This window comes from Diadema setosum, chromosome 4 (assembly GCF_964275005.1).
Source record: "Diadema setosum chromosome 4, eeDiaSeto1, whole genome shotgun sequence".
In the NCBI taxonomy this organism is placed as follows: domain Eukaryota; kingdom Metazoa; phylum Echinodermata; class Echinoidea; order Diadematoida; family Diadematidae; genus Diadema; species Diadema setosum.
In genome coordinates, this window is record NC_092688.1 from 47,025,475 (window position 1) to 47,047,158 (window position 21,684).

The 21,684-nt window shown below is 39.2% G+C and overlaps 1 protein-coding gene across 1 annotated transcript in view; it reads right to left on the reverse strand.

Moving 5' to 3' along the window:
- Positions 1-1,367: 1,367 nt before the first annotated feature.
- Positions 1,368-21,684, reverse strand: part of LOC140227363 (serine/threonine-protein kinase 36-like) — a 30,508-nt gene continuing 10,191 nt past the window's right edge. Inside the window, exons 11-31 of the mRNA XM_072307775.1 lie at positions 21,409-21,632; positions 20,862-20,961; positions 20,138-20,229; positions 19,064-19,169; positions 18,569-18,719; positions 17,739-17,863; positions 16,958-17,065; positions 16,263-16,361; positions 15,249-15,343; positions 14,621-14,684; positions 13,916-14,026; positions 13,010-13,146; positions 11,814-11,988; positions 10,785-10,888; positions 9,000-9,205; positions 7,672-7,745; positions 7,167-7,308; positions 6,243-6,430; positions 4,943-5,072; positions 3,292-3,461; positions 1,368-2,827 (exon numbers count right to left, since the gene is read on the reverse strand). Coding sequence (XP_072163876.1) covers positions 2,642-2,827; positions 3,292-3,461; positions 4,943-5,072; positions 6,243-6,430; positions 7,167-7,308; positions 7,672-7,745; positions 9,000-9,205; positions 10,785-10,888; positions 11,814-11,988; positions 13,010-13,146; positions 13,916-14,026; positions 14,621-14,684; positions 15,249-15,343; positions 16,263-16,361; positions 16,958-17,065; positions 17,739-17,863; positions 18,569-18,719; positions 19,064-19,169; positions 20,138-20,229; positions 20,862-20,961; positions 21,409-21,632 — 2,787 coding nt within the window. The 3' untranslated portion in view covers positions 1,368-2,641. The remainder of the gene's footprint in view (positions 2,828-3,291; positions 3,462-4,942; positions 5,073-6,242; positions 6,431-7,166; positions 7,309-7,671; positions 7,746-8,999; positions 9,206-10,784; positions 10,889-11,813; positions 11,989-13,009; positions 13,147-13,915; positions 14,027-14,620; positions 14,685-15,248; positions 15,344-16,262; positions 16,362-16,957; positions 17,066-17,738; positions 17,864-18,568; positions 18,720-19,063; positions 19,170-20,137; positions 20,230-20,861; positions 20,962-21,408; positions 21,633-21,684) is intronic.

Sequence of the window (21,684 nt, forward strand, 5' to 3'; positions counted from 1 at the left end):
AAGGCTTGTTGAGGTTTATAATCAGAGTAGGTAAGCCAAACAATGGATATTCAGTGTAATTTTTTTTTTAGATATCTACAGTACAAGTGCCTGAAATTATCCATTGAAATAAATATCTGATAAACAGGAGTTATAATGTACCAGTCATATATTCAGATCAATATAGTTACTGTTATCATTAGACATTATTTTTTTCTAAATGGAATGCATTCATATAACTTTGAAAGCATCTTTTGCTCTTCCTGGATTGTATCAATAGTCTTGACATATTATATCTAACCTCATATACACAAATAAATAGGATCGATATTTACAATACAATATAACAACAGACAAGAATTCCTGGTTTGAACACCACGTCAAGGACACAAATTGTAGTTCATCTCACACATTGGGATTGTAGCAAGATACAAGACGCGTATGTCACAAATGTACAGTCAGTTGGATGTCAAATGACATTACATAATCATTGATGTCTTGCAGCCATGTTGTGACAACCACAGCACACAGCACAAAAGCATTTCACTTTTTGGCAATCTTAGGACAAATGTTCTGACATTGTTTCCTTTAAAACAACATCCAAGTGTCCACTGTTTAAAGCTCCTATAAACTTCTCAGAAACCATCCTGAAACACAGTTATTACCGCACTATCCCCTTCTCATGCTGCCATTACAAGCAGAAGACTTTAATATCACACATACACAAGAAAGGTTCATGTATCCAAGTCAGTTAGAGAAGGAAAGTTTGACCATCAAACTGCATTCTTCATGAAGAACAAACTCACCTTGGCCCACATACTCATACCATGTACGTATGTGTTCTAGAATATGCAATGCTGCCAGCAAGCCTTCGCAATTCTTTTCTACTTTGCTGCATGTAGTGTATAGGACATTATGTTATCAGTTACAGTGTACTCCTGTTATAACGAACATGGTTATAACAAAATTCCGCTTACAAGGAATTAAGAATTGACGCCACAAAATTACCCTCTCTTTGTTTTTTATTGTTCATTTGTTCGGCTATAACAAAATTTTGATATAAAGAAAGAAAACTACCAGTCCCAAGGTCTTCGTTATAATAGGAGTCCACTGTATTCAAAACCATAATTGTCCAATTTTTCTCAAAGTAGACAATTTGATACAAACATTGTACTTCAGCAATAGCATTCCCCAAAGACCATTCAAAGTGACTTCCCCGTGGCTGATCAGCTATGTTCCTTGTTAACCAATTTTTCTTTTATTCCCAATGTTTCGATACACGTTATTCCTGCACTTTGGCATCAGCAAGGAGAAAACAAATACTTTCTTTTCTCTCTTTATTCTTTTAACAATGAGGCTATTAAAGTTAACCCCCCCAAAGCAAAACATTCCAGCGCACATCTTTAAAACACTGTACTTGTTTTATCTTTCACATGGAATGTAATACATTATAGAAATTTACACTTACAACTGAATACATAGACTGACTTACATACACAGCTATGTGTCATATCACAATTTTCCACATTCTCCACACAATATGAGAGACAAGTACTGATTTTTGTCAACTGCTTCTGGGGGAAAATTCACTGGCATTCATATCAATGTATGAAAGATTTATATTCTAGCAGCATGCATGGAAAGATGGATATGCAATTTAGTTTATATATGACTCTATTTTTTTTTTTTTACCAACAAAGTCAGATTATATGAGTGGAAAAATCAGGTTAAATTACTCACCTTAGGCAAAGTGTTGATTTAATCACAAAGAATTTTGACTTATAACTGACTCATGATAACTTTATACAACCTGTTGTTGGCTAATGTTAGAATTAATGTCTAATGCTAGCTCAAAAATTAATTTCAATGTAATAATGTGACAAGGTCAAAGTGGTAAGTACTCTGTGTGATATACAATGTGTTAGTTCATAATGTCATATTCAATGTACTAAATTCAATTAGTAAAGCATTGAATAAAGTTCAATATAGCAAATTCAATGTGTGAAAGTCCATGTAATTTATTGGCAGAAAGACAGAAAGTGATAATTAATAAAATAGCATTTCTAGTTTCAATGGCAAACGCTTGAATCAATGGCTTAATGACCAAAAAGATACCTCTATCAAACTTGGGCGGAGCAAGTTATGCCATTCATATCAACGCCAGAAAGTAATTCTTGCAAGACCAATCCTACCGCCTCTAACTGGTATTCCGCCTGCGGCACCTTGGTACTACCATGTATCTCATCCACACTTAAGAAATTATGAGATTGTCTGGATTGTCCTTTAATACACAGGTTGGATTTCTGTACTGTTTCTACTCAATACACAATAGCCACACATGGAGCATTGTAATGGTACACGTTTGTACCTCTGAAATCGGTGAAATTTAACCATGGAGAAACTGACCTTTGGCAATTGTTACGCAAGTCATCTCTTAGAGTCACACTTATCCATGTAGCACAACATTCTACAGAGAAGCATTGCTGTTATGAATGCCCTTTTGTCTCTTACACACTGTCATTCATGATCCCAGGCTGTTCGCTCTTCCCTGACACAGCCGGATAAAATGCCGAGGGAATTTTCTTCCCTCCATGCTCCTCCATACTGTGTGACTTTCTTTTCCCCCTTGGTAGAGAACGGTCATCTTATGGTCATCTTATGGTCACCTGGCGCTGCCCCCTCTCTTCAGCAGGGCCAGCAGCTTGGACGAGTGGTGCGACACGGCGCTGGCACTGTTGCGCTCGCTGCGGGCTGACGAGGGCAGGCTTCCTGGTGTGGTGATGCCAGAGGAACGGATACTGTCGACTAGAGTTACCAGCTTGTCTGCTGCCTTGGCCTTCAGGAGTGCCTGCAGAAAGCAAATTCAATAATTCCAGTGTTAAACTTATCATTTTAAAAGTATAGTCCATACTTCTCATTACTTTTTCTGATGTTTAAAGCATTTTTCCTTTACATTTTTCTGGATAAACATTACATTACCAGTAATCATAATTACATTTGAAGACATTTCTGCCTTTGTTAGATTTTCAAATGTTCACATTTCCAAAGAAAGAGATTCAGAGATTCAGAGATTTCTTTATTTATAAAAGCACACAAAGAAATGAAACTCAAGAAAAGACTTGAGTGGTCCATAGTCACATTGCACATTCAGGACCCAAACAGCTTTAGCATAATTTGACTGGAATTAAATGAAATTGAATTGAACTGAAATGAATTATCACTAAAGTATGTGCAACTTGAATTTCATCCGAAGCTGTTCCTGAATGGCCCAGTTTTTCAGTGTGTCGGTGTTGAGGGTTTTGAATCACTGACCTGCCGGAGTGGTGGATGCCTGGCTAGTGTCCTGAGGGCCACCAGAGCTACCTCCTGTACGCTGAGCTGGTTGTCGCGATGAGCCGACTCTAACAGGCTCTCGGGTACCTTTGCCTTGAGGAGCTGTGGGCAGAGCTTGGGGGAGTGTCTGGCAAGATTCCCCAAGGCTCCTGAAACAGCCGATATCAGATTTGACAAGGGTAGAAACAATGAATAAGCCAGTTCGGAGGTTCCAGTTTGCCCATGAGCAGAAAAAGGTCATTTGTACAGAGAGAGGTTGGTTTTTGAATTCACTGAGTTAAGCATCTGTGATGTAATGATTATTCATGTAATCCTCATTAATCATGCCTGCCATTACATCCATCTGACAGCAAGACTGTTTTTTGGCAATGTTAAGAGAAAAACATTTATAATGCATTCAATACAGCCTAACGAATGGATGCTTCCCAAAGTGTTAATTGATGAACCATTTTTGTCACTTGATCTATGTAGGTTCATTCTTTGTTTGAATATGAGTTCTATAAATTGCTATGTTGGGCACACTGATGCATTATGTCGCTTTGAATCGAGTGAAGTGCCTAACCAACTGAGAAAAAAATGAAAGGTCATTTGTAACCATGTGCACGTGAGCTACGGTATCTCCTAACTGGCTTATTATCTGGTCATACCATAACAATGAATTGATTTTCATGATGGAGAATGTCCCTTGTGTTGCTGTGAAAGCTGTAAAACATCATAAGTGCACCTTGACCTTTTGGGCTTCTTTTCCCATCCTCCCTAATTTAAGCCCCTGCCTCTAATAAGGTGGTGGACCCTGAGGGTTTACACTGAAATGTCCAGGCAATTACATCTGACTCTTATGCCGAATTTAATGTCAACACAAGTAATGCTTTCTTACCCCTTCATGTACTGCAAAATAGCATTAAAGAGCTCTTTGCAGCACAGTAGTTCATATAGATATAGTTTCTGTGCTTAACAGATGACTTGTCATTACTATTATCATTACCACGTACCAAGGCCCTTGGCTTAACTTGCCAACCTTTTTCATCAGTATTCAATAATCCATCAAAACTTGACCTACGTGTAAAGTTAGCAAGCCCACTCAGGTGTAGCAATTTGCCTCAGTCTGGAAGGAAGACCATGGTGACACGATAGGGATTAGTTGAATTAGCTAATCTCTATTCATTGACAACTGCTTTCCAAAAGTCTGTACTAATTGGCAAAAAAGGCATTCCAGTATGCGTACCAATTGTGACCCGCTACAACAAAAGGATCCTAAAGTCGCTGACGGGTGAGCCGAGAAAATCGAGTTTGAAGTCATATCACCAAAATCTGTCAAAACTTTCAGATTTCTGTTTTTAACATAATTTTGTAGTCTAATGTATCTTCTATCACCTGCCGAAATTTCAAAGCTAAATGATCAAAGGAAAGGCCTGAAAATAGCATTTTTTTCTTGGCCATGCTCGGCTCACCCGTCAGCGACTTTAGGATCCTTTTGTTGAAGCGGGTCACAATTGGTGAACAAAGCACTGTAGGAGTTCAGTAATCCCATGAACAGACTAATCTTGATGGATGGAGAACCAGAAAAAAAGAAAAAAAGGACGGAATATCTTCACTGAAATGAACAGAGAATATTTGATTTGGTTCTGACCTGCTGCATTGGTCCTGATTCTAGTGACTGGGTCAGACAGGAGTTGGACCAGGACTGGTATGGCGGAGGCAAGTTTGTGGTAGAGGTCTCCACTGTGATAGGCCGCGTTACCAATGGCATAGGATGAGGACTGGGGATAGAATAGAAGATTGCAACAAAGCTGTGAGCTGACATTATCAGTTCATACAGATACCAAAGTACATGTACAACAGGGAAAGATATGGGAATCAAATATAGCTTGTATTTACACTTTGAGCAAACACTTACTCTCCTATTGCTTTGGGATAGTTTTACTGTGTCAGATATACTTATCAAATCACTACTATATCGGAGGTGCCAACTGCTACACATTTTGCATACCCCTGGTAATTGTTACAAAATATGAGAGCTGGGAAATTCTGAATTCTCTTCTGACATTTCAGAACTTGTATTTCATTTATTAAACTTTCCTATGGCAAAATTTCATGCACAGCAGTGATAAACTATGGTAATATTTGGAGCAGAAGATTGCAAAATTGTAGGCGCAGCATATAGTTTATTGTATGGTTTGGGTGATGTGGGTGAATTGGAGGTAGACAAAAGATTAACCCGTTCCTTCCACAATTCTCTGAGTGCCTTTAATGCCCCAAAACGAGATTCTTTTCACCCACTGACAGAGAACGGACAGGTTGGCAATCCACCTATGCGAAAGAAGTCAAGTACATGAATCCCCTCCCCACGGTCAACTACATGTGCCATCGAACAATGGAAATATTGATTGGGTGTGAGGTATGAATAGAGCGTGCACTGATGGGCTCATAGCCTCTTTTGTTCTAAACAAAACCAGGCACCTGAATGGGATGACTGGGGTCAGTGAACACAGAAATCTACTGAGCTCAGCTCTGATCGCTATGCCCATGTTCATACAAGTTTTATGGCAGAACAAGCGGAAGCTAAATCAGAAAAAAGGTAAATAACACTGTGAAATATGCCTTTTCCTGACAGAAAGAGAATGAATACTGATAGAATAAACTCTAATCTTTTTATCAAACCCATTTTTCTGGTCATAATAACACAAAGAATCATAAATTTAGGCCACGAAAGCAAGCACTCGTGTCTTCATCCTGGGAACCTGGCACACAAGGTTCCCGTAACAAACAGGTTAATAGTTGGACATATAACAAGAGAGGGAGAGAGGGAAAAAGAGAGAGTGAAGATGAAGAGATGGAAAGTGAGAGAGGAGAGGGAGAGAGAGAGATGAAGAGAGATGCTAATAGTGAAAGATAGATGTAGCAGGAGAATGAAAACGTTTGAGACTCACTCTTCTGATGTCTGCATCATCACTGGAGAGCTCCTTGATGAGTGATGTGAGGAGACCATCATTGGTGTTGAGGACTGAGTAGAAGGCTGGGGAGTGTCTCATCATGTTACCCACCAGACCACAGGCCCTAGACTTGACCGTCTGGTTACCGCTGTCCAGTAGGCTGGTCAGACCCTGGTATGTCCCACCTTAGGAGAGAGAAGAAAAGGCACTGAACATCAATGGAGTCATCAAGATTACCCCTCTACTGTCATATCCACCTCTTTAGTGCTAACATCAAATATGTGTCCATGCATGTGTTGCTTATTTGCTCTTCAGGTAATCAGTTTTAACCATGGCAGCAGATTTGATGAAAATCCTTCCTTTTCTGAGAAATGTTCCACTTTCATGGCACCAAAAACAAGGTATCAAATTAAAGCTGACAATTTTAAGCATGTGAAGAAAGGAAGCTTAAAAATAAGCTGTGTGTGTTGTCTCAATAAAAGATTCCTCGTATCTGATTGGATAACCACTGGCCATAATTTTTCCCAAACGAATGATAAAAGCACACATACACTCAAAGAAAAAAACACCATAGAGAAACACCATGATGGGTGCAAGTTATGAGAGCATCAAGTTCCTAGCATCTAAATCATATCCCTTTCAGCAGACACAACTGCTGCACTCAGTGTTAAGCCAAACAAAGGACCACAAGAGAGAGCCTAGAATCCTGATATGGTATACATCAGAAAATCTAAATGAGCTGACAATTGCTTGAGGATTGCCAGCTCATTTATAGAGTTCTCATGGAATACCTTGACAAGTATCAGCTCATTTATAGAATTCTCAACTGAGGAATTTCTTGAGGGCTATCAGCTCATTTACAGAAACCTTAAGGAATTCTGTGAATGAGCTAAATATTCTCAAGGAACTCTCTTCTTTTACCTTTCCCTCCAGAGAGGATAGTCTTGAGGAGGACCAAGTGGTGAGCCCCACTCCGTGCCAGGTGGCTACAGATGGACAGCATGTCACACTGGACCTCCACTGGACATTCCTTGGCCAGCAGACCAGATAGGTACTCCTCGGCCTGATTGTGACAGATGTTGGCAAAAAGAATCAATCAAACATGAGGCCTTTATTAAAGTTTACAGCCTTGCACAGTTTGGGCACATAAGATATACTGTATATACGCCATATATTTAGCAAGTCTTAATTTTCGCTAATCGGGACTTCCCGACGATTTCGCGAGTGGTTAAATTTGCGATCGTGGAGTCGTGTACTAAGTGGAGAAATGTATATGTGGACATCACATTCATATCGGGATCAGAGTCAATATTTTTGCATGTCTTTAATTTTGCGAATAGCACCTGACTCTCGAAATTCATGAAATATTCAGCGTATACAGTATTTCACGAGAAACTTCCACAATCCGTAATCCAATAGCACTTACCTTTAGTTTCGATACACAGTCACAGAACTGTGTTAAGAAGGCCTCCTCACTGAGAATAAGTCTTGATAGCACACCTACAAATAAAGAGAAATAACATCAACAGCATTAGCAAATCAGAAGTTGGATGCAATATCAAGAACTAATAGTCACATATTTCCACAATCCCTCCTTTGTAGTCTCTATGTAATCAATAATAAAACTTTTGCGTCAGTGATGTGAATATTGTGATTATGCACATAAATAAAATACACTGGTGAAGACAAATTATAGTAGCCAAGGTAATGCTGATGCACTTTTGATTACTGAGAATACATACAATGCAGATTTTTTTCTATTTCTGTCACAAACCCTCGCAATGATCTACGTGTGAGCTACTCTTGTACTCCACCCATTACCATAACAGTTTCCTGAGCCTTCTGTTTTTGAACACTGTTAGCACTGACAGTTATGAGCAAAAAGAGCCAAAGCTGAGTAAGTCAGCACAAGGACCTTTTGAGATCTGCAAATGTGATTATAATTTCTGAGCTGGTACAAAGCCTAACCTGTGCACTATTCTACTGACGAATAGATAGTTATACCAAAGGAATTGCTAGATTTGCCCATCCACCATCGGTATGAAATTTTTATGCATGAGCTTATTCAAACAGAGCTCTGCTTTCTGGCTGTGATCTTTGCTACCAAATGCTAGAAGGAGAAATTCAGTGATTAAAAAATAAGTCATCAATTCTGACGGGTATCCAGCAGCCATCTCACTGGGGCTTGACTCTGTCTCAAGTGACAACCCTCTGTTGGCTTCTCTTGCAATTTACTACACCAAGAGGGTCTTTGACAAAGACTACAGTTCCCTCTGCAATGCTTTTGCAACATGAGAGCTACAACCTCACTTTCTTCTCTAGCAGGGACGCCAACCCTAAGCATCTCTTAAACAGGTGATTCTCCCACCTGGACCCCCTACAAACAGGAGACTGTGATTGTGCACTGTGCACTGTTTGCATGTGCACTGTTTGCATGAATCACAAGTGTGAAGCATGACGTCCCTTGCGGCCTGGGTCCAGGGTCTGCTTAATGGCCCTGGAAGCTTTAGGGTTATATATGCTCTCTCATGCTATCTTTTAATAGCCTTTTGTTTTTACATAAAAATCATACGACACATCTAAACCTAGGCTGGAGAAAGCTACATTATAAGAGACTGAAAATATGTCTTAACCAGGAGAGACAGAGCTAGAGCAGGAGAAATTCACACTTAAGCAGGAGAGTGGGAGATTTTGCTAAAATGTCATGAAAGCGAGAGATCCCCAACCAAAAGGAATCTCAGCTGCAGAACTCACCCATAGGAATCTCCATCATCTTCAGTGGGACGTGGCCCATGCAGGCAGCCACCAGCTTCTGAACCAGGAGGCACTGCCTGAAGCTGGAGAGGATGGCTGACAGCATCATCTCGTGTGTATCCACGGCAAAGGGGAAGCAGAGGAGCTGGCAGACGTGGAGGATGATGTCTGACACCAGCTCAGACATGTTCTGCTCCTTGCTCTCGCTGTGAGAGATAGAAGGGTGAAAATGAGACAGGGTGATGAAATTGATGTTACACTTTTAATTTCAGCACAAGATATTTACCTCCTCCACAATTTTCAGCTATCAAGCGACAGCCTTCATCAGCAAAATGACCTGTCTTTGCTTTGAACACATGATGGTCAATAAGCGTGTCATAGACTTTCGGAAGTTGTACCTCACCTCCCCCCCCCCCCCCCCCCACCTCCTTGTTGAGAGAAGGTTGGTAGGCCCTGATATAGATTGCTTCCTTAACTCCCCTTTTGAAGTATCAAGGTTCCCTGTCTAGAACCTCCACCTTCTCCAGGTCCATGTGATGGCCTGACGATTCGATATGGATGTGCTGTGATACTTCCGAGGAGGTGGAGCTGTAGCATTGACAGCTGAAAATTCTGAAGGTACTGTAAACATCTTGTATTTGAGATCAAAAGTTTGACACCAATTTCAGTTGAATTTCCAATACAGATGAGCTTCTACTCTAATAACAGAAACAGACAGGGTGATGATTGCTCAGGTGTGGTTTTGCACAATAATGTACATCTGTTTCCATACTTCTGAGATATCTGAGATTTTCAATTTGACAGTTTCATAGTACCGGTACTAAATGTTTCTGGTCTCCCTCCATTTGAATCATTTCCTAAGTTACGTTGTTTACAGGTAGTGGATAACACATTTCTACTATCCATGGTGAAATTATAAAGCTTTTTTTTTTAATGTAACAAGTAACTTTGTGGTGATATGTTGTTTTGCCAGCACACTTCAACCTAGCATAAATCTGGTGTAATTTGGCAGAAAAAAAAATGTATGCCGTTATACTAGCTCCACATATCTGCGCTGTGATTTGGCAAAACAACATATATCGCTGCACAGGCTCAGCACATCTGCAGTGTGATCTAGACTAATGCTTACTCTTTCAGTACACAGAACGAGTGGAATGAGTGTTGTATGTACAAGATAAAAATAAAAGCTGCATGCATTGTTTATTCTTTATTCAAAGAGGCATTACATTTAATTTACTAAATTTAGGGTAATGTGGGCAGCAGGGAGAGACTCAATAATCCACTGCTCAGCAGTAGTGCTTACAACCAAGCTTGTAATACTCATAACAACAATCAAACAACTGGTTTGGATTGCTTGACATTCCTTGTGCTGTAACCCATAGACATGATCCAAGCCTAAAGTCAAAATTACAATGTGTAAATAATCCTCATTTGTTTCCAACATTCCATCCCAACTCATTTTGATCACTTCTGAAAGTCCATTACACATTACACAATGTAGGATGTTAACTTTGCAAATGGCATTGCCGTACTCTGAATGCTAAAAAGGCATATTTTGGTGGAAAACAGTGTTGTTACCTTTCCTTCAATAAACCTACAATAGACATGTGTACCAATGCAATTTTTTTTGGGGAAAAAAACAACAACAGTATTTCCATGAAACCTGGAGTATTTTTTTTTTGCTAAAAAAGTACAGAATAATGCTAAAAAAGAGAGTAACAGTTGGTCTCTCTGTACATGGTTTAGCACCATTCTTCTGGTGGTGGGAATAATAAGGTAGCTTACCTTGAGGAGAGGACGGCAAGGAAGTGAGGAGAGAGCAGAGTGCTGAGGGTGAGCATCACCACCCCATCTGGCCGACAGAACTGGGGCACACAGTGGTAGGGCTCCTACAGAAATGGGCAAATAAGATAATAGGGAGCTTTAGACTTTCGTGACGGGGACGTTCAGAGGAAAAAACACATGTTCTGAGCATGCACAGAAGCACGCGTCAAGTCGATCTATTTTCAGCTTGTGTCGTCTGAGCTTTTCACTACGCGTTCTGGGCTATTTTTACGTCCGCACATTTTGCAACGTAGAGAACTACTTCATGCACAGATCATATGGGGGCGCCATTTTATTTTTTGTACGTTGCGTCCCAGCGTAATCTACAGCTATTTTTCAGCACGACGCAGGGGAGAGGAGAATGTCCAGCTCAAGCGTCATCTTAAGCATCCGCACTGCAAATCTATAAAGCTCCTTAATGACAGATGATGACAACACCAACATCAACATACCTGAGATATTCAAAAGTACATGAGTTTTATACTGGGCTTGCAGTAAGTACTCCTGCAAGACTGAATCACATACACACACAGGAATACACACACACAGACACAGAAATACATACATAACTATGTGCATGCATGCCCACGCACACACTTGTGCAAGCACATACACACCAACATACACAAACAAACCAATAACACACAATACACACAAATGACTATGAAAGTACTTGTATGATAGTCTTTGAAAATTTTATAAGCAGCAGGCATCAACAGGCATGGGTCAGAATTCCTTGCAGTGAAATGAAGAAACTCTACAATGTGATTTTGATTCTGACTCTGATTTTTCTGTTTTCATGCAAAGCAGCACAATATCTGCATGGAATTTCCCTTCAGTTTTCCCCACATTTTAAGCAGCTTCTACTGTATGGTCTGCTGTTCAAATGTGAAGAAACAGTATGTCTCTGTATTCTACCAGTGAGAATGTGAAGAAGCTAAAATGCAAAAGGTTAGTGCTCAATGTGATGATCAGCAAACGTTTACTCACCCTGGTGAAGACAATTAATATGACTTGGAGTGATGCAGCCACACCAGAGGGTGACATTAACGTCCACTCGGGATTTGCGGACACTTCAATGACCTGGTCGTCATCGTCGTCATCATCATCGTCGACAGCACTGGGATTCTTGGAAATCTCCTGAATTCCTAAAGTCTGCATCAATCTAAAGGGAAGAAGAGGAAAAGATTTCATTTCATTCAAACATTGGAGCTGAGGTAGGCAAGACAGCGGGTTTCATTTTTTTTTTTTTTCATTGTGTGGGACTACAGCAAATTGATGGGGCTTAAAGGACAAGTTCACCTTCATAAACATAAGGATTGAGAGAATGCAGCAATATTAGTAGAACACATCAGTGAAAGTTTGAGGAAAATTGGACAATCGATGCAAAAGTTATGAATTTTTAAAATTTTTGTGTTGGAACCGCTGGATGAGGAGACTACTACAGCTTGTGAGTCATATGCGTACAACAGTATAAAGAAAATGTAAAGAAAATTCAACATATTTTAACTTTTTTTGCATAATAAAAGAGCACTTGACTTGCCTCTTTTTAAAGGCAGGGGGAATGATATTACCCCTAACATATGTCGGTAACGAGTCAAGGGAATGTGTACTTTTTTCAAAAGATGAAATTTTGTGAAATTCTCTTTGTATTTTCCTTATATTGTTGTACGCATGTGACATCTAAGTTATTCATACAATGCAGTAGTCTTCTCATCCAGTGGTTACTGCATTAAAACTTCAAAAATTCATAACTTTTGAAGGGATTGTCCGATTTTCCTCAAACTTTCAATGATGTGTTCTGCTAATATTGCTACATTCTCTCAATCCTTATGTTTATGAAGGTGAACTTGTCCTTTAAGTATCTTGATTGGAACTACAAGTCGGGTCCCGCCATGAATATTCTGCATTGCATCATTTGTCCTAGGATAACATCATGCTTCATGCTATTAATGTGTGCCACATACACATGTCATAGTATTGTGCAGATGGTCATAAGATCAGCATCTCCAGTTTGCAAGGAGGTCCAGTCAGGCCAGATAATCTCTAGTTTAAAAGACATGCTTTGGGGTTGGAGTCTCTGTATGTAGAGTGTGGTGAATACTTGAGATTCTATTCCTCTGATGAAAATGAAGAGATAATCACAAGAAGATGAACGGAGTGGATAAAACGAGATGATCATTTACCTGTGCCAGAGGAGATCCCATACTCCGGCCTCTATGAGGTAGTGGCTGACCGTCGTCTGGTCCAGACTGAGAAACTGGCACAGTAGGAGTAGGAGTCCATCCAGGATGCCGTAGTCAAATGGACAACGCACACAGATCTGTGGGTAGCATTGAGAGGCATAAATTCACATTTTTCAGACTACCTGACACTGCACGAAATGGCTTATAGTAACTCATTTACTTTGTCTTTGATCTTGACCTTTAAACTATTTCTCCATTTAAAAAAAAAAAAAATTGTGAACATTTTTAAGCATGACAATATTATGAATTGAAATCGTGATAAGAATTAATATGCAATTCTCATCAAATGCATCCTTCATAACTACATCAGATGAATTCCAAACTTTGCCTGACAGAGCAATGATAAACACTCATACTAACTTTACCCTTCCCTCTTATGCCCCCATATGCCTTTATGCATTAATGTTAATATTGCTTTTATATCAATAGGCTGTAATTTTGCCTAGGTGTTGCATTGAAAAACTCTGTTCTGTAAGTCCACTGAGTAAATTATTTTGCCAGCGTGTAATGGTTTCATATCTCACATTTGGTATTTCAAAGCATTAGTAATTCCTTGTCACTTCAATAATTTTTGACAAGTGTATGATTCCTTGTACATAAAACAAACCCTACGAATGTGTGTATTGTTCTGTAAGAGACTCTGGTAATTAAGAAAAGTTCTGTGTGTTACTCTAGCAAGTTTATTGTTTCTTCTTCCAATGACCATACAGTGTATCTCCCTTATGAAGAATTAACAGTCTTTAGTATTGTGTGACTGATTTCGGCAGTGGGAAAATCCCCTATGACCCCCATGGGGGATTTCCCCGATTCCAAAATGACAGAGATAATAGACTGAATGTGACCCACCTGTTCCAGGTCATTGAGAGCTGAGTGGAGGGCATCCAAGAGGTCACCAGTGGGCATCTCTAGGGCAACACCGTGATGGAGTAACTGGCTGACCAGCAGGGCAGCTGCCGTCTAGCAACATAGAGATACAACAACTTTACTATCCTCTCTTCAAGGCAAGGTACATTATCACGCTGGATTCTGCTGGAACATGATTTCTATCCTAACACGATGCAGAAGTCATGTCGTCTTTAACCCGTTGAGGACAGTTTGATTTTGCTACAACATGCATTTCCCATAGATGCTTGCCCGAGTATACTCAGGACTCATCCTCAACAGGTTAACAGGTGCTCATACTTTCTAAGTCTTGGATTTCTGCTACTGTAAAGGTGAACATTTTTGCACATCTAGCACAACATGAATTCTAGAACTAAAATACAATCACATTAATTTTTGCTTGTTATATACAATAGTAATCAACATTTTGATCCAGCAGAAATAAAAACCGGCAAAATTCATCTAATTTGGCTAAGCGCAAAAAAAAAATAAATAAATAATACACTTTTTACAGTTTTAGTGCAGTTTTGAAGTTGGGGTAAAAATGTTCTCTTTGATTTGTTCTCAGGTGTCCTCAATGCTGTCACTCGTATATAATTTGCACGACTTACAAGGAAGACAATTACACAAAAACAATTGATATTTACATGAAGGAAGTATTTTACTCACAGTGTGACTTGCCACTTGTGAGTCCAGCAAGATGGCTGCAAACAGAGCACTGGCTTTGAATAGACTGTCAACACACACACAGAATTAAGAAATTAGAACAGTTCAACTCATTACAGTATTTGTGTGATTCTTTACAGGCAAATATCTGCATCTTGCAGTTACATGTGAGTGTGAATAATGCAAGCTTTATGCAAATATCTGGATATTTGTGGTAGGCATCAAAACCCATATGCTTCTACATGAACATTCTGCTTATTTTTATTCTTTGATCTTCACTTAATAATTTGTACCTCTATCAGCCAATGAAACAAACATAACTGAAGTTAAAACTGTCAACTAAAGTCATAAAAGTATCCCAAAATACCTCTAATCAATCTTCTAAATATTAGCCAACCGGCATTAGTCAATCATTGAACCTTTTCCTCATTGATACCTGCACTGAAACTATACTCTCAGGGATGTCATGAAACATTAATTACCCCGATGAGTGCTTCAGTGCCAATTGACACAATAAACCCCCACAGCATGGTACACACTGTCCAAAGTCGATGGCACAGAAGGGGTTAAAGAAATAAACATTACACTGAATGAGTAAAATGATATTCCATCACTTTTTTCCCCTACTCACATCTCTGGTATGGCCTGAAGTTGGATGATAATGGTGCTGAGGATGTGTGAACACATCTCATAGACTGTGTTCTGACTCATGTCCTCAATCTCTGTCTGTATGGGACAAACACGCACAAACGAAAAAAGAATTGTTATTGGTGTGAACAGTGGCAATACTTATCAGTATCATAAATAATCATCATCCCAACACCTTGCTTAATTTCTGAAACCATTTTGACTGTGTGGTATTTGGCTCCAAATCCTAACATGTGAAATGAAATGACAATTATAATAGAATTAAGATAAACATCACCACAACATCCAGTAAAACATTTCTCACAGAGAATCCTATAATAATGTATAAATTCACTGGATGCACAATCAATGTCACGTTCACACTGCATAATGTTCCCTACCTGGGAAGCCTTTACTCTACAGCTACATATCACATAACTTTGTCTTGAAATATCATCATCATCATCCCTTTCCCTGATAACGGGGGTGGCTGGATTTACCTCACCCTAAAAGCGACTGCTCTCACACCCTCTAGCCACCTGGTTTGCCCAATTTGGGGCATCCTCCTTTCTCAAACCAACCTTCCCATGCTCCTTTTCCATCTGTCTCTTCTACAACTTCTTTTTTTTTTGACAAATATGTTCAAAAATAATGGTTTCCATCCTACCATGGACCCATTTATCCTCCTCAGTAGAGAGATAAGAGACATGGATGCGTTGCCCAGCTAAAGGTAAAAAATGACAGGAATTATAAATAACTATTTTAAGGGCTTGGGCATCAAAAAAGAGAAAAGAAAAAAAGTATGTACAACGGCATCCCCAGTAGGATATGAATGTGATCAGACAAACTCCGTCAGTTCAGTGTTTCACGCACCACAATAAGTAAAAATTTGTGCAAAATTTCCTACAAGGCTGAACTATGTAAATAGTCTATCCACATTAATGCTTCAGGAACAATTTCAAGTGAGACTTTCATAATATTAAAAGAGTGAATGTAGGGTTGATATACAATGTCTCACCTTTCCTTGGAGGACAAGAAGAATGAGACTGATGTGTTCCTCCTTGCTGGCAAGGTACTTGCAGAGCTGTGGCGACATCTGACAGCCAAAGTAGATGGTCTAGTTTCAAGGAAAGAATGTCATCACATTCAGTGAAAAATTATGTTTCACTACTCTTTTACTAATATGTATTATTGTTCATCAGATCTATCTAATATACCTGACTCTCTCTCAACAATGTATATGTCATAACATTTTGTTTTCACTATCTTTAACCATACATAACTGATATTTGTGTCAAAAGATGCAGAAGTACATGGGGAAAAACAGCCCAGACATATGTTATGTAAATGTATTACACATTTTATATGTGCCTATGACTTCTATTACTTGTACACGTATGTAAAGTGCTAGAGAAATAATTAATAATCATCCTGCACTTTATAAATCCCAACTATTATCATAATTATCATCATCATCATCATCATCATCATCATCATCATCATCATCATCATCATCATTATCATTATTATCATCATTTCAAATAAAATTAACTACATAGGCTTACATGCTACTTCTGAATATGCTGGATGATCACTAAATCAAAGTAACAGTGACTGATGCTCAGTTGAACTGCCTCAGGGAAATACATTTTTTTTTTCATATTCACCATCCACAAGAATGCTGCCTGGGATACTGAGTAAAAGAAAGCTTACCTTGAGAGTATTTTCACAGTAGGACAGATGTGCCACATACTTCATGAAGCTGTCGGTGAGTTCATGGTGACTTGGCTTGGCTAGTTCATCCCCGAGGACAGCAGCCATCTGTATTGATCACAAGAGCAAAGTGAATCATTTTCATTTCATTTTCTTTTTTCCATTTCACTTCATTTTCCATTTTCATCTTAATTTTCATTTTCACTTCATTTTCTTTTCCATTTCATTTTTTTCTATTTCCAACTTAATTTTCATTTTCTTTTCCCATTTCATTTCATTTCATTTCATTTTCATTTTCATTTCATTATTTCATTTCAAGCTGATTCATGCGGCCAAACGTCTCAATTGCAGAGCAGCATTGCAAATTATACAAGTAAAAAAAAACAACACGTAGAGCATAGTATAAGAAACAAATGGCTATGTTTGCCTGTGTCAAGGGGTGATACCGCCACACACAAATTTTCTGTGGGAAGTCGCACGATCTTTGTGAAGTGCCGTTCGACTTCAACACAAGAATAAGATATTGGATAAAGTGGTACAAATTGCTAAGCATACATGTACTTGATCCTGCATGCGAGAACAGGATCTCAAGCAGTGTATTATGAAAAATGATCCAATGAAATTTGAACTCACGGTTAACTGAGAAATCTGCACCCATGTTTTGGGTTTAATCGAAGGAAATATCTACACAAACTTGGCACTTTAGGTCCATTCTTGTGAGAAAGTGAGTGCTCTGCAACATTCTCGCGATTTCTTTGAATGAAACAAAGTGTTGACCTACCTTGCGCTTTCCCTCCACACAGGTGTTAAGTCCCTGCTGGACGTAGACCAGTTCAGCCAGTGCTCCGATCACTACACCACACATCTGTTCCCAGCGCTCCCCAAACTCCTCCCCCTCGGGCCCACCTACAGCGAGAGACACATAATGATTGATGGTAAATGGTGAACTCTGACCTCCGCTTTGTTGGCAAATCATGTCTGTGTGAAACTCACTTGGCAGCTGTAATGTACAACTTCTTGAAGAATTTCACAGTATTTCCAAGTCGTATCGTTCTTATAGGGACTGACCTTTGCATGATGGTATATGATTTCACCATAAAATTCTTCATCTACATGATAGTTTGTAAACGATGCAGAACTTAAAATGAATTTCGTGAAATCCTGATACTGGAAGAAACATTCAAATCTGCCAAGCAACTCATTTCCACCCATACACACATGTTGAAAATTACCCAATTTCCCAAAATAGAGGCATTTTGTTTATGTCATCAGCTTAACAAATGCCGATGAAAACATAACCTCCTTTCTTCGCGAACATAATGATGACATGCTTATCAGAGAGTGCCTTATATGATCAGTTATATACTAAGAAAAAACACAGAGCAGCCTGATAAAGAAGAAATTGAAGTACAGACAATGTACATGCTCTGTTAAGAGATTTTTGCACATGAAAAGATCTTCACATCAATGTAACCGACCATTATGGATGTTGCTGCAAATCCTATCCTGGAGCAAAATGTGACAAGCAGTAACAAACAGCAACAAAATGTGACAAGCAGTAAGTTTCTCTATGAATAAAATTCATAACGACCTTTGACCTCTGACACTTACTTGTGACCTTAATGAGGAGGGCTTCATCCTGTCTCAGTGTCTCCATCAGAGAGGTTATGATGTCTGGGTGGGCGACAGAGAGACCGGTGTAGAACCCAGTCACAAACTCCTCTGGACATCGGTCCATCACCTCACACTGGTAGATGAAACACTGCCAGCAACACAATCAAAATTCATCACATCAGAATCATGTAATGTGCACAGAAGCTCTATCCAATATCAATTTCATTTCATAGCATAAAACACACAGACACACTTATCTTTCTTTCTTTCTTCCTTCTTAGTGTTTGACCAGCTTAATGTCATGATTAGTCTTTAATCTCTAATCGGTTTACCAGCTAGAAGCTTTTACGATGTAACAGAAATTATCAGGACTCCATCATGATGTGATGCAATCATCTTTGACCGTACAATCATCACACACTGATGAACCAACTGTCACGTAGATACATGTATCAAGTTGCACATCTAGTAGTCACCACAGAGAGGACTTACATAGACACACTGAGCCCTGAGTGTGAGGTCCTCGTCTTCTCTGATGTGAATCAACCAGGGCAGGAGGCCGGCAAAGTTGAGGGCGCTCTCCATCATATCCTTGGCCCTTGAACGACAACCAATCATACCATGGACAAATCACGAAAGGCCTCAAGGTCATAGTGTGAACAGGGGGAATTTGCAGCTGTGATGAATTACTGCCAAAACCCAAATCTTGGTTGAAACCAACTGTTTTTGAAAGAATGGATATCCTAGTAACAGTTTGAAATTTCTTGTGTAGCATACTTATCCAAACTGCTTTTGTGCTCAAAATGTTTGAATTATGAGACATTTCTGATATCAATGTTGACTTTTTGTCCTGTCAATTACTGTAGAACATGATATCTTCGCGGCATGAAATTTTCGCGAGTTGCCTCAAGCATTCAATGCGTATTGTGTAGACAAGAACTTTCGAGTGCATTTTAATTTTGCAAATCTTGGCTCTCGCGAAATTAAAATGCACGCGAACATTCCTCGTTTTACAATAGATGTACATACATGCATTTGCGTATAATACTATAATGTTACGATTCCTTTTGCACATATAATCAGCCCATTCAAGATGTTGATATGTTGTAATTTGTTGTTATGAACCCATTGGAAGGACAGCAATGTCACATAGCCACAGCTGAGGACCATTAGTTGTTCATATTATGATTGTTGTATCATATTTCTACACTCTGGTGAGTGTGTTTTCGAATGGAAAAGTATTAAATATACATGCAAACATGTCAGTCTTAACAGGAAGGATTTTGTAAGTTTGTGCAAAGCCGCCTACCATTTCTCAACACTTTATACTTAAACACCCTCTGTATTGTTTCCATTTCATACTTTTTGAGGAAATTCTGTAGAACTTGACCACTGTATGTAAATGAAGTATGCATGAAATTTGCAGACATTGCAAGCTCTTATGAGAGAGAACAAACTGTTGCCAATTTGAAATGGGGCAACAAATTGAAATAGCAAGACTGTGCATGCAGCCAACGTGAAAATGTACTAGTAGGTGAAAGGAAATGAACCAAGATACTGACTGACCTGTCTATGGTGAGCTCACTGGCAATGTCTGACATGGTGTAGGCTGTCACCACACTGGCCAGATCTATCAGGATCTGTACGTACCAGGGTTGCTAAGAAAATATAATGAAAATAATCAAATTAATTGGTCAGAAAATACATTTTGTATAAACTATTGGTTTGGGACATTACCATTCGATATATTATCATCAGCACTGTATAATCTGTTATGGTTTGCAAGTTTATGACGAACATCCATTGTGCGTCTGAGATGATGGCAGGCTGAAACTTAACCCGTTGAGGGCGGGCTGATTTTTCTATAACACGCATTTCCCATAGACACCTGCCCGAATGTACTCGGGACTCGTTCTCAACAGGTTAAAGGAAATGAACATTTGTAATGTTATGTCCCAGCATTTCTCAACAATAAATGAAGGCAATGAAGCTGTTATTATTGAAGCTAATAATACGTAATGGACATTCTTGATTGTTTCAAGTGATCTGTGCTCCACATGCAACATTCATTTTCAGATGTAGCATGAGACAACTGAGTGACTATTGATGTCCTGTATGATCTGCAAACTTTCCTGATAACTCTCCTTCATACAAATGAATAAGCATCACAAAAGAGCCAAGAAAAGTAGAAAAAAAAAAGGCAAAAATCCTCATAATACAGAATAAGAAATGAAACATGAAAAGCATATTTCAATTGATAAAATGATTGAGAAAACATTGCTGTGCATACTTCTCTGACGACATTGTTTTCCTTCATCTGGTTGAGTATGGCAAGAGGTAAGGCTGGCACTTTAGTTGTTTGACAAAACTCAGCCTGGAGATCAGCAAAGCTGTGTGAGCATTAAACACCCAAGCAAAGAAAAGACACAGAGGGCACAAATTTAATGACAAAGCAGGGTAGAAATGCACTAATGAATGAATATTTAAATGAACAAATGCAAAGATAAAAATCACATGTTTACACATACTGTTAAGTGGAAATTTTCACGGTGTGAATATTTTCAGGCGACATGAAACTAGCAAAAAAAATAAAAGCCCGCAAAATTTTTGCTTGTTATATGTGATACACTACGTCCATGGAATTAAAAACACGCCAAATTCATCTTACTGGCTGAGTGCAAAAACTTACTCGCGCAAAAACTTCTACTCTTAATATAGTATACGATATAACTAAAAGGTTCTTAATTGCTTTATTATGCTCTACCCTAACAGTGACAAACAGTTCCAAGCCACAGCAGTGAGCAATGAAGGAATAAAAGCAATGGGTTTACACTGACCCCTTGTATGCCAGAAGGTTGTTGATGACCTTGATGACGAGGCGGAGGCGTGAAGCGCCCTCTAGCATCCCTTCCATGGTCTGTCGCGACGTGCCCTCCAGTCTGGCCGCGATGCGCTGGACGAATGAGGAGTCGCCAAGGAGACGGCCGATGGACTCCGGGTCGGTGGACTCTGGGTTTGTGACATCACAAAGGGTGTCCCATTCATCCTCACTGTCCACATCCTGTGGGAATCAGTGAAGTAGAAGATAAGGGTAATTATATCATCTCATCGCT